Raw genomic sequence first — 13,696 nt, forward strand, 5'->3', positions numbered from 1 at the left:
ATTATTTTTTGTTGACTACATCTTTGCATTTTTAACTACTTGCAGAGATTTTTTTCTTTCTCTTGCAACTCTGCAGGAAGGTAGCCCTCCAGGAGCAGGGTTGGGCACCCATGTTCTACCAAAAAATGAGTGTGTGAAACGTTTTTTTCACACGGCTGGCTGGCGTGTTCAATAGACCCTTTTCACATTTCGGGGTTTCTCAGAGCGGAAGTCGTCATAGTTGGGTTAAATATTATAGCTGTGAATGAGAGTATACATTAAATATTTTTGGGGTGTCCATTTGCTCAAATAGCAAAAGAAAAACGGCACAATTGTGATTTCACAACTTTCAAAAAGAGGGAAAAAATAGAGTCAGATTGATAATGGCAGTCAAAAGAGAGAAAGATGTTAATTTTTACCATCACTCCCATAGACGCTGTATTAGAAACACCCTCACAGCAGCGGTAACTTGTTTTTTGTAATTTGATGCAAAATTTATAAAATACAAAGTATTAGTGTTATAAATGTACTTTTTTTTATATAATGAAAATACAAAAAACGTTGCAGGATATTGATGACCGTTAAAACGCGGGTCTATTGTTTTCAATGGGAGCGCCACGTTTTTAGAACGCCATGAGCGTAACGAGCTCATCACTGTCACTTTTCACCCAGCCGTCCAATCACAGTGGAGGAGGGGCGGGACAAATACAACACCGACCAACCGTCACATTCTGCTTGTACAACGTCAACAGATGAAAACAAGCAGCATAATAAAGGAACAAAATAATTTAAAACAAGAGCCAGAGCAAATACGCTTTTTGACTGTCAGTTTGTGTAAATCTACTTGGGGTTGAGAGTATTTATTTTATCCCACATTAATGTCACACATGTCTAGTACAATTATGTGGCTTTGTTTAATGAATACAGTGAATATTTTTTTCTTGATTTACCCTGAAAGAATGGAAGTGAAATGTGACAACATGCCCCATAGGTGGGGTACATTGTAACATGAGCAAATGACAGCTTAAAATGTTACCTGACATAATCAAAAAAATATCCAAGACAAAATCAAATATTTTGTCAATAAAATACAATTATTAACTTTTTTAAATAAAATAATGGCATTTTTTAATAATTAAAAATATACTCATTTTTGAGTTTGACAACAAACACATCGCTAAATACAGCTAAACAGCATATTTAAAAGCATAATAATAACAAATAATTTCTGAACATTCATTCTCAGTCATTATTCACCCTTTTTTCATGGTTTCTCAAAAAAATTAATAAAAGTATAGAATATAATGGCATATTTCTAATAGGGGCTCATTGTAACGCAGTGTTACAACACACCCTGCCTGCACAACTGGGGCTTAAACCGCTGCTCGTGTCTTCTGCTGGTTAGATCAGCATTAAAGAACCATCTCAACAAATAGAATATTATAATAATATCAGATATATCTTATTTTATATAAACACAAAAAATAGAGATGAAAAATGAACTTAGGTAAGAAATAAACTTTCGCTATGGTTAAATAAACATTCAGTAATATCTTCCGAAGGTTTTTTAATTTTGGTGCAATTTTTTCTCAAAATAATGTTGATATGGCAACTAGTAAATACACTGAGTTTCGTCATTCTGGCATGTGTGGAAACCATGCGTGTTACATCTAACCCCGTGTTAGGTTGTGCCCGCGCTCCCCTACTTCAGCAATTTTATATAGAATCAATACAGAAACAAACTATCGGTGAAATGAGATACTAGTAACACTTCCGCGGATATTCCGTATCATAACAAGCAAAGAGTCTCAACGGAAAAAAACGCTCTCAAGCGCCCACAGCGAGACGTTTTCAGCAGAGCGCCTAGCGTTTTCAGCTGGATAAGAATGCTTTGGTGGACTCGCCGCCTAAGGTCAACGCCTTTTCAGCGCTCATTTATCATTGCGTGTCTTCAGTAAATCCAGTAAAGTTTTTTAACGTCAAAAGAGGGTTTGCGCTGACGCAAGCTGTTAGTAAATCTGGCCCTAGGTCTTCAAGCCTGCTCCTGGGGACCCACTGTCCTGCAGGGTTTAGCTACAACCCTAATCAAACACACCTGAACCAGCTAATCAAGGTCTACAGGACTGCCTGAAAACCCACAGGCAGGTGAGCTGAAGCAGGTTGGAAATAAACTTTGCAGGAGAGTGGGCCTCCAGGAGCAGGGTTGATGCCCTATGTCTTCGATAATTAACCGCCAGCGAAATGTCCTAATCGTGACACATTGCAGTAACATGCGGCTGAATACAGATGCAGATCTGATGGTCTCTAGATCTGGTTCAAGGTGGGAGTTCAAGGAGAATCCGTTGTGTGAAGGTGGTAAGCCTCTCAAAGCAACTGATGCACACAAGCGTAAAGTGTTAACCGTTTTTCACGCTCTCCCTCGTTAAATTTAATGGCAACTTTCCATGTCACCTGTAACTCTCAATAATGAAACTTAACACAATATAATCACTTCCATTCCCTTACCCGCGCCTCTCGTTCCCAGCAACACCTTGGAATTTTGTGACCTACAGTAAGAGCGCTGTCAGACTCCACACGGGGGAATGTAATTCTGGAATGCGGCCCACACGTGGTCACACATCTGATCAAACTAAAAATCATTTTCCACAATTATTCAAAAAGCTATTAGTGAAACCTATCAATGTGTGCTTTCATCAACGATTTCATAGTAGAAGTAGCTAAGCTACACCGTCAAATACCTCAACAAAGTGTTGTTTGACATTTAAATTAATTTGTTGGGTCTTAAAAAAAAAAAAAAAGATGATACATGCTTGAATAAATTCGCCCCATTATCAGCAATGAACTCCAGGGACATTAAAGGTCATCGTGCACATGAGGGTTAGCAAGACTTTCTATTTTAGTTAATACTGCAAGCTATGCTGCCTGAGAGACTGTTTGGGATGTCACACTGCAGATCTCCTCCATACCAAAGATAAATTACACACAACGTCTTGTACAGTACAAGCCTAAAGGCAAGAATGGCAAGATGTATTGAGATAATATTACTTGTTCACTATTATTGGTTCAGTCCAAATGACACCAAATGACAGTTACAGGCTAATAAGGTTATCTAAACCAATCAGTCCAAAAAACGAAAATAAATAAATGTGCATTTGTTCATTTTTAAAAGACAAAATATAATGAAAATGTCCTCTACGAGGTAAAAGGTTAACGTGTGACCAATTTTGTGAAGCCAAATATAGTCAGGATGTAAAAATGAAGTATATTTCTGCTTGTTCTTTTGGATGTTACCACAAAAGCACATTTTTACAATACGTCTACTTTCTTCTGAATGTCGCTCATTTTTTTGCTAATCTTACAGTGTAAGCTCTACATTATTTACATATTTGGATATTGCTTTTAAGTGAAAATATGTCACATTAAAGAAGTGAAATGCATTTGAAACAGAGTTGCATGTTGTTTTAAAACCATAAATCTAAGCGCGCCACCTGCCCCTGGGAACCGATAGCTAGAAATGTTTTATAAGCGGTCAGGGTCACTGCGGTTGAAGTATTCGGACTCTATTTAAGACCACCGCTTTACACTAACAGCCTCGTGGGCTGTTTATTTTTCAGAGGTGAAGAATGCACAGAGTGCGGTTTTGCAAAGCAAACTTTAATAAGATGCCTGTTGAGAGACAAGTGAAGGTGAACACTGAGGCAGGCTATGGAGATTGGTCTGGTTGGGGGGCCCGTCATGCCACCCATACAGAGCTAGAGACTGTGATCAGGCCCTTCTGACTGACAGTCCATCCCAAAACACAAGTGCTCGATATAATCAATATCATCAGTAATATTACACCATAAAAGATGGTTTAACATTAAATTGTCAACTAGTGGTATTTTGATAATATTCATACATTTTAATAAGATCAAGATGGATGGATGGATGGATGGATGGATGGATGGATGGATGGATGGGTGCTCGGACGGACGGACGGACGGACGGACGGACGGACGGACGGACGGACGGACGGACGGACGGACGGACGGACGGACAGACAGACAGACAGACAGACAGACAGACAGACAGACAGACAGATAGACAGATAGATAGATAGATAGATAGATAGATAGATAGATAGATAGATAGATAGAATCACAACCTTTATATAGCGGTTCTGCACAGCTTGTGCGCGTGTACATATAATCTCATGCCACTGGACAGGTGTTGAGTATGTGTATGTGTGCAAGAGAAGCAAAGTCCTAATTCCTAGTCGCATGTCCCGTCTCTTTTGCACAGCCGTGGGCAGCGTATCTAATTGCACCACTTCCTAGTGAGATATTACACATATGCACATGCACATGCCCCGGTCGGATATTTTAAGCCGGACCTTTTGGAGGGATGAAAGTAAATACAGTGCTGAGTCCATCAGATCCCACTGCCACACCCAAAACCCTCTCTGATTTCCGAGCGCTTCTAAAAAACCCATCCAGATTAAGCCTTCACGACACCTTTTGTGTGTTAATACCACTTACAGTCATTAACAAGTCGGAGATCAATTATTCACTGGTGTTTAATATTGTAATCTCTAGTAGGCGTGCAAGCGGAATGGAATTTGAAACGCTATATCTTACTGTTGTTTCAACTGAGATGAGCCCATAGATATCCAATAGCTGTGCCTGATAAAACTGTGACTATGGGCATAAAGTGTGGTACATGCTGCAGGTTATCCTGGCCACAATGTCCGTCCACTTAAGCTGCAGTCACACTAGACTTTGAGCATGCGAAAGCAAGTCAGAGTTCACTAAACTTGAACTTTCAAATGCAACAAATTGCAAAATGTCTACGCATGAGCTTGCGTTTCCAATCTCGCAAGTTTGCATGCATATAAATGGACATCAGTGAAGCACAAGGTCTAGTGTCATCACATTTTTTTTGACCAAAATGCCAACCATAAATGACCTTTTTGACATGCCATTTAAGAGCTGGTATATGGAATGGTGCATGCGTAACATCAAAACCCGGAAGACTAATTTGCCACTGGTTCCCTCAAAACTTTTTCAATTTATTAGTAATTTATGTGGTATACATAACTTGACGATACTGGAGCAATTTGCTCTTCAACATAAATAACCCAAACTAATACTGAAAACATTTTAGAGCTGTTATTTTTTCAAAAAATGTAAGTATGTAACTAGATTAAAATGTTTGGGGTGAGAGTGTGTGGAGTTTACATTGTAGAACAATATGTTTGAGTATCGTCAAGTTATGTTTACCTCTTATTTTACTCATAAATTGAAAATACCTAAAAACCCATAGGAAAATCTTGAGGGAACCAGTGGCGAATTAGACTTCCGGTGTCATGACAAATCGGGTCCTCCCTCAAAAATCAGGTCTCCCTAAACTGTCAGTTAATGATTATCCTAAGTATACGAATTAGATTGATTTAAAACGCGCATAGCTTACTATATAATGTGTACGAAAACACATTAGTGCATAATATAACCAATTTCTTACACTTGATTAACTGTTAATTAATTAATAATAATAATAATAATAATAATAATAATAGCCTATTAAAGGGTTAGTTCACCCAAAAATTTAAATTAGCCCATGTTTTACTCACCCTCAAGTCATCCTAGGTGTATATGACATTCTTCTTTCAGACGTATAAAATCGGAGTTATATTAAAAAAGTCCTGGCTAATCCAAGCTTTATAATAGCAGTAATAGTTGCTCTGTTTTTGAAGTCCATCAAAAATGCATCTGTCCGTCAAATAACGTGCTCCGCATGGCTCTGGGGTGTTAATAAAGGCCTATCAATGCGTTTGTGTAAGAAAAATATCCATCTTTAAAACTTTATAAAGTAAAGTTCCAGCCGACGCCTTCCGTGGAAAAGTGTTGAAAGTGCCTTCTCACAATTCAAGATGCATTCGCGACGTCTGACGAGCGTAATTGGTAACGGAAGCCTTTGATCGGCAGAGGCACTTTCAAAACTTTTCCACGGAAGGTGGCTTGAACTTTACTTTATAAAGTTTTAAATATGGATATTTGTCTTACACAAACGCATCGATTCGCTTCAGAAGGCCTTTATTAACACCCGGAGCCGTGTGAAGCACGTTATTTGACGGATAGATGCATTTTTTATGGACTTCAAAAACAGAGCAACTATTACTGCTATTATAAAGCTTGGATTAACCAGGACTTTTTTAATATAACGCAGATTTGTCTGAAAGAAGAATGTCATATACACCTAGGATGACTTGAGGGTGAGTAAATCATGGGCTAATTTTAATTTTTGGGTGAACTATCCCTTTAAGTGAATAATTGCGCATCATTAATTTGTTTTATTTAACTGAAATATTTGGACATTTAACACTTAATTTAACACAATTACATTAAAGATGATTGAGAATATATGTAGGGTAACTGCAAATGTGTGTATAAAACTAAGCTGTCAGGCTGATCGCTTATCTGTATGCTGTGCTATATATGAGCTAACTAATACAGACTAAATTGGCATTATAACATAGATGAAACAGCATTTACCATGACATGATTTTGTAGGAATTGTAATCAGGTGCTAAAGAGAGTACCAATTAAAAGCAATTTGAACCAATTAGATCACTTGGGGTCCTAAAGGAGACCCGATTTTGGGGGGGACCCAATTTGTCACTAGATTGGGTTCTGACTAGGGTTGCCAAGTTTTCACAACAAAACCGGCCCAATTGGTACTCAAAACTAGCCAAAAACAAGCCCAATCGCGTTTAAAATATGTGTTTTTTTGGCAGGGTTCCCTGCTAGAATTCACATTCCCGGGGATAAATATCACATAACTGGGGTCGCTTCAACCCGCGGACATGAAAAACGCAGACTTGGCAACACTGGCTCTGGCATCATAATTGCACAACTCTTTTGGGAATAAACAATAACAGACTGCCATCTTTTTTTTTCTCATCTCATTTTCACAGCACAGGGAATAACTGTACAGAAAACTGAATAAATAGTGCATGACTTTGGCAGTTTTTGTCGTAATATGTCTCTTAAATTGTTAAAACAGAAAACACTAAACTTCTGCTATTGGATATCCTGTTTACTCGCTGTGCCTCAAATGATTTTTAGCTGAGACTAGGTAAAACCTGGACTACATTCATGCACTTTGCAGATGCTTTTATCCAAAGTGACTTACAATGCATTCAATGCACACATTTGATCAATTCAAGGAAAGCATTCCCTGGGAATTGAACCCATGAGCTTGGCGTTTCTGATGCAGTGAGGTACTGTTTGAGATACATGAACGCTATACACAACAAATTGGACGCCGATAATCCTAGGCCATTCACACAAAGAATTAGTGTGTTAAAATGAGTCAATTAATCAGCAATTCAACAAAACGAAGAGACCCCTGGCTTCAGTCAATCACTACAAAACACACACACCACACCTATAGCTCAGATGTTTCCTGAATAGACCTGAGCGTGTTGCATGGTGACGACTTTCAAAAAAGGTGATGAAAGACAATAAATCCTTAGGGCAATGAATCTGGGAAAGGAGAGATGTGTCCCTGACCTTGTCCAACCTTTCCAAGCACTATATAGACCGAAGGAGAACACGCAAGCCTGAAAAATGAGACGAGTTAAAGACCTCTCATGCTTTCATTTGAGAGTTACATCTCATTGTCAAACTGGGCCTTGCGTTTGGTGGAGATGGGTGATAACAGACGGGGAATCGTTTAGCATGCAAGGACAACCATTTCAGTCGACGGGTAATTAGGGAGACCTCACTCCACCGTGGAAATGAATAGAGGAAGAAGAAATGAAAGATGCTATGTGGTTAAGGAGGAAGGCAGGAAAATAAAGACATGGCAGAGATCTCCTGCAATGCATTTCTATAATTGTTCTGGTAAACTTTAGAGAGGAGAAGAAGAAAAAAAACACATCCCAAATGTGGTTAGAGAGTTCAGTACTTTTCCATTTTTTAAATCATTTTTAGGGGTAGTTTAATAAAAGTAAAACTATGTTTAAGGAAATGTTAAATAGTGAAAAATGTCTTCTCTAAATTATAATTTTGCACAATTTTTCACAAAACATTTTAAATTATTAAAATGTTTAATAATTTTTTTTTATATATGTTTTATTTTGTATTATATAAAGGCTTTCACAATGAATAATAATAGCAAAAAGCTAAAATAGCAGACTGAGATTTTTTACGCAGAACATTTACTTTTTTTTAAATAAAAAATATATATTTTTTAGGCTGTAAAAGGCATTCACAGTCAATAATAAGGGCAAAAAGCCATTAAAATAATAATAATAATAATAATAATAATAATAAAACAATAAAATAAAGTATAGGGTGAATTATTAAAATGTTTAATGAACATTTTTTGATAATTATATATATTTTTTATAAATATTTTTTTCAATTTTGTATTATATAAAGGCTTTTACAATGAATAATAATAGCAAGATTTATTTCACAGAACATTTACATTTTTTTAAATAAAAAATATTATTATACTTTCAATCATTCAACAATATACAATCAATAATAGGGGCAAAAAGCCATTAAAAGTATAATAATAATAATAATAATAATAATAATAATAATAATAATAATAATAATAAAACAATAAAATAGAGTATTCAGTTGAATTATTAAAATTATTATTTTTTCAATTGTGTATTATATAAAGGCTTTCACAATCAATAATAAAAGCAAAAGGCCCAAATGGCAGACTGAGATTAACCATATATTTCACAGAACATCTTCATTTTTTTACATAAAGATTTTAAAGGTATGGGCTGTAAAAGGCATTCACAGTCAATAATAAGGGCAAAAAGCCATTAAAATACTAATAATAAAACAATAAATTAAATTATAAGTTGAATTATAGCAGGCTGAGATTGAACTATATATTTTATTAAATATTTTAATTATTTTAATCAAGTAATAATGTTAATAATAATCAAAATAATAAAGTACGGGTTGAAAAAGCCCATCCTTCAAAGTAGTTTTTCCCCTCAAATTTAATTTTGTTTCTCACACAGATCATTTGGCAGCGGAAGACTATGTTTTTCAAACATATATGGTGCTTTTGCATCTTGTTTTAAGCTTGGAAGCATCATTAACTGCAAATGCATGGGGGGGGGGGGGGTGCTCAATGTAATAAATAAATGATAACCTCTCATCAGTGTCATTCCAAGCAGCTCCTGTAGGGGGAGACACACCATAGCCTGCCCAGTGGCGAGACCTTTGAGCTCATGTCTGTTGTGGAGACAGAAATACTTCTGCCTCTGATCCTGCCTGCCAGGACCGCTCAACACGCTTCAGGTTTCAGGTGGCAACCATTGCTTCTAAAATGAAAGGGTCTCACCTTACAGTTCGGTGCCTCTGTTGGGCCTTCTGCGGCACTACCCACACAAACAAACAGAAATACACACTCACACAGACACATACTTGGGGCCCCTTCACACATACACACACACACACTCGCGCTCAGCCTATAAACAGATGCTTATGACCTCCCTCTTGTCCTGCGACATTGATATCTCCCCTCAGATGTGAACCCGCATACATTTATGGAAACACTGGATTTTATAAGCTCTGTGACTCGATGTAAAGAGTGATTGTGAAAAAGAAAAAGACTGACAGCAATTCCTCAAGGTTTCTCAATGCACCAAAACTCAAGTTACCACCAACCCCATGTTTAACAACCTCATTTTTGAGCCCAAGAAAAGCTCACCGCAACCAATTCATCAATACACAACAGCTCCATATTTTCTCCTTCCCTCTGTACTTAAAATCACAATTAGAAATGCACTGCATAAAATGCTCTGATATATAATCATGACTATTTGTAACTGCCCGCATGTGTGCCAATCGCATTCAAAGTTTTACGGCTGATTCTACGCCCCAGAAATAATGTACAGTCAGCAATATCATATAACAAACTCCAAAAGGGTGATCAGTACCCTAATGAAAACTATGTTTTCTGCACTGCCAATCAAGGATGAGGACTCATGCTGAAATTGATACGGAAAGACCAAGCGGCAACCTCCCGCAGTTTCTCTTGAAGCCAATACGGAAGTGACTTAAACTGCAATTCATTGACTGGCCACTAGGGACAGGCTCCAGAAGGGAGCAGAATCTCATTGAGCCCCATGTTAAAATGCCCAACTTTACAGCAGAAAAAAAATTTTTTACAGTCTGGTACAAATTGTGGTTTTGGTCTATACGGCTAATTTCGCCCTTCATGACAACTGTGAGGGGGGTGAATTTTTTTTATAACTCATTCGTTTACATTATATAAAGCTTTAAAGTCCTGCATAATTAAGGGCGTGGCCACTTTGAGTGACAGGTGGATTGCCGTTTGTCTGCTGTCTGTTAGTCATCGCGTCACCTCAGCTCCACCCACGTCCCGCCTCTTTGCCCATTTTCTATACGCACAACCGGCGCAACGTCATAGAATGTCTCTGAACAGATTCACGCCCACTTTTAGGGGAAAATAAACTAGATCCCCATAGACTTCAATACAAAATAGCGGCACAAAACAACGTCCGTACACAGCCGGCAGGCTTGAATATCTTAAGAAATCACCAATATTAAACATGTCAAGTAATTATATGTCCACCCTGCCTGCCATAGAGTGTAAAAGATACATCCACACACTTAATTTGGTCAATTTAAAAAACATGTCCCTTCATTCTCCCACCGTCAAATTGGTGTAACAACCCCACCCAGTGGCCAGAGGTGTCTTACCCGGACATTTACACGTACCTCATCGAGTAACCAGGTAAGCCAGTGAATGATTTAACTTCGTTTTTGAATCATGAAGTATGGATGATGCTTTCGGAAGCTAAGTCAGGCTAGTTAACTATGGCTGGACAGAAAAGTGCTCTCAGTACTCTAAATATAAAGACATAATATATACATTTAAAGATGTTTACTAGCAAAAACGAAGTAAAATCATTCACTTGTTACACCAATTTGACGCTGGGAGAATGAAGGGACATGTTTTTAAATTGACCAAATTAAGTTTGTGGATGTATCTTTCATGCTCTTGGCAGGCAGGCTGGACATATTATTACTTGACATGTTTAATCTGAGTGATTTGTTAAGTTATTCAAGCCTGCCGGCTGTGTACGGACGTTGTTTTGTGCCGCTATTTTGTATGGAAGTCAATGGGAAGTCTAGTTTATTTTCCCCTAAAAAGGGGCGTTGACAAAATTAACAGTTAAGTTCCCGGATGTGCCGGTAGTCTGTATTATCCGGGAGTGACCCGAGGTGACGCAATGCCAAGATACGGCCATCTCGTCCATACTTTACGCTTCAAAACGGCTCTTCAGAATCCTATGGGTGACGTCACGGACACTACGTCCATATTTATTTACAGTCTATGGGAAAGACCAGCTCCAGCTTGATGAAATTCAGATATGGTAATGGGCGTTTTGTTTCCAACACGCGCTGTAAGCAGTAGACCAATCACAACAGACTGGGCCGTCTGACCAATCAGAGCAGAGGAAGCTTTCAGAAAGGAGGGGTTTAGATTGAATCTTTGAACGAACCGTTTTCAGACTCTTTGAGAAATGAGGTGATGTGAATTCAAGTGTTTTTTGACCTCGGGTGCATGTAAACCTGTTGTAGGAGACCGCCAGAACATAATAAGGGACCTTTAAAATAGCATAATTTGGGCACTAGATTAAATATTAATTTGAAAAAAACTTTAATTTTTCTTAGTGTAAAGGACATTTTAAAAGTCTAAAGAACGTTTTGATCAATGTAAAGGCTCTTCATGGAATCATCAATGCCAATAAAGAACCTTTATTTGTAAGAGTGTACGAAATCAATTGTCTTAATAGTTTAGTATCATTGTGTACAAAACGCTTTGGTTGCAAAATGCTAGTATTCATAGTACAAATCTGATGCGCAAAGAGTGGCCAAAACCTGCACAAGCGTTTCCATCTACAACCGATCTACCCTCCTCTCATCCACATCACAGCTTTTCAGTCACTGTTCAGGAACAAGCCATTGACAAATTTAGCACAATTTCTATCAGGTTTCATCCCAGACTGATGTTCCCGTGTTTTGGAACGGGACTGTCAGAACAGATTGATGGACGTACCTGGAGGACAGTTGCAGTCTTGTGTCACGTCTCTCGCCACACGCAACTTCGGCATTGCTTCGTTCAACCTCTGTGAAATACAAGTTATTCAAATTTTGAGTAACATTTTAAAATATCAGTCATTAATAATTTCCATTTTGATTGAGTGGTATATTGAAAAGACCCATTCAATGTCAGTGGTGGTCATGGTGTTACTTGTTGGTTTTTGTGCGTGTATATATATATATATATATATATATATATATATATATATATATATATATATATATATATATATATATATATATATATATATATATATATAATGTGAAAAATGCGTTGATTTGTCTGTTGAAGTTAAACAGGTTTCAAAAACATTGGCAAAGAACAGAGTATGCATTTATTAATGGAAATAATTATGACTTTATTTTTAATAATTAATTATTATTAGCTGTGATTAAATTAGTCGAAATTAAATTGTAGCAGAATATTTAAATATTTAAATTAAATTGAATTAAAATAAACATACATTGTTTTAAATCACTTTTATCACATAAAAGCGCATGTTGCTGCACATGCAGGATTGCATTTCATAATATAGATATTTTGGTAACACTTTACAACAAGGTTGTATTAGTTAATGCATTAGTTAACATGAACTAACCATGAACAACACCTCTGTTCAGCATTAGTTAATCTTTGTTAACGTTAGTTCATAAAAATCCAGCTGTTCATGGTTTGTTCATGTTAGTTCATTAACTAATGTTAGCAAGATTTAAATAATGCATTAGTAAATGTTGAAATTAACATTAACAAATATACATAAATGCTTTATAAGTGCAGTTCATTATTAGTTCATGTTAACTAATGTTAACTAACGAGCTTTATTGTAAAGGGTTACCGATATTTTATATCTATAATAGTCATTTAAGATATAGGGTGACTTCAGGTTGAATGGGACACTTTTTCCCAGTCATTTCAATGGCAAAAAGTGTCCAAATCAACCTGAATTCACTCTAGATAGATGATAGATAGATCAACACTGATAAACTAAAGAGTAGCTACCCTATATTAATAATAACTTGCGTTGAATAAATATCAAGCTGCGTTTTAAATTGAATTGGCCAAAACCAACGACAGAAACATGTGAAACAGTAAAAGAAAAACATTGTGGATGCTGCTTGCCTCTTGTAAGAGTGTGTCAATGGATTCCCGCAGTTCCTGTGAAACAGAGCCGTCCACTGATGATTCCTGACACATGTCACTCATCTTTATCTCCAGCGCGCGCAGCCTGCTCTCCATCTGATGCGTTTTAAAAGTCATGAGAAAACACACCGCTATTGAACTCAGCGATATCACCAAACACACTATGGCTGGAAAAGACACCAAATAGCGCAGATAAAAAGATTTCGCGGCGTTCTGTTTGCTTTCTGCATTTCTTTCCGCGGATGGATCCATTCTGAAAAAAGTCTCCGATTAGTTTCCGATAGTTAGATCACTTGAGTATCGATCAGTTCTTGATCGATGAGATGTGGCTGTCAGACTGAGCAGCGCTGAACAGCACACGGGGCTTTGAACAGCATGGCTGGGTTTCAAACCCTACTAAGTTGACTACCTAGTGAGCTGCGTTTTT

The 13,696-nt window shown here is 37.3% G+C and overlaps 1 protein-coding gene across 1 annotated transcript in view; it reads right to left on the reverse strand.

Annotated features, from left to right (window-relative positions):
- The window catches only part of col23a1a (collagen type XXIII alpha 1 chain a), a 227,362-nt gene extending 213,753 nt beyond the window's left edge, over positions 1-13,609 (reverse strand). The window contains exons 1-2 of the mRNA XM_079839480.1: positions 13,249-13,609; positions 12,085-12,154 (exon numbers count right to left, since the gene is read on the reverse strand). Coding sequence (XP_079695606.1) covers positions 12,085-12,154; positions 13,249-13,521 — 343 coding nt within the window. The 5' untranslated portion in view covers positions 13,522-13,609. The remainder of the gene's footprint in view (positions 1-12,084; positions 12,155-13,248) is intronic.
- Positions 13,610-13,696: the final 87 nt, after the last annotated feature.

Source organism: Gobio gobio, assembly GCF_949357685.1.
Source record: "Gobio gobio genome assembly, chromosome: 16".
NCBI classification, from domain to species: domain Eukaryota; kingdom Metazoa; phylum Chordata; class Actinopteri; order Cypriniformes; family Gobionidae; genus Gobio; species Gobio gobio.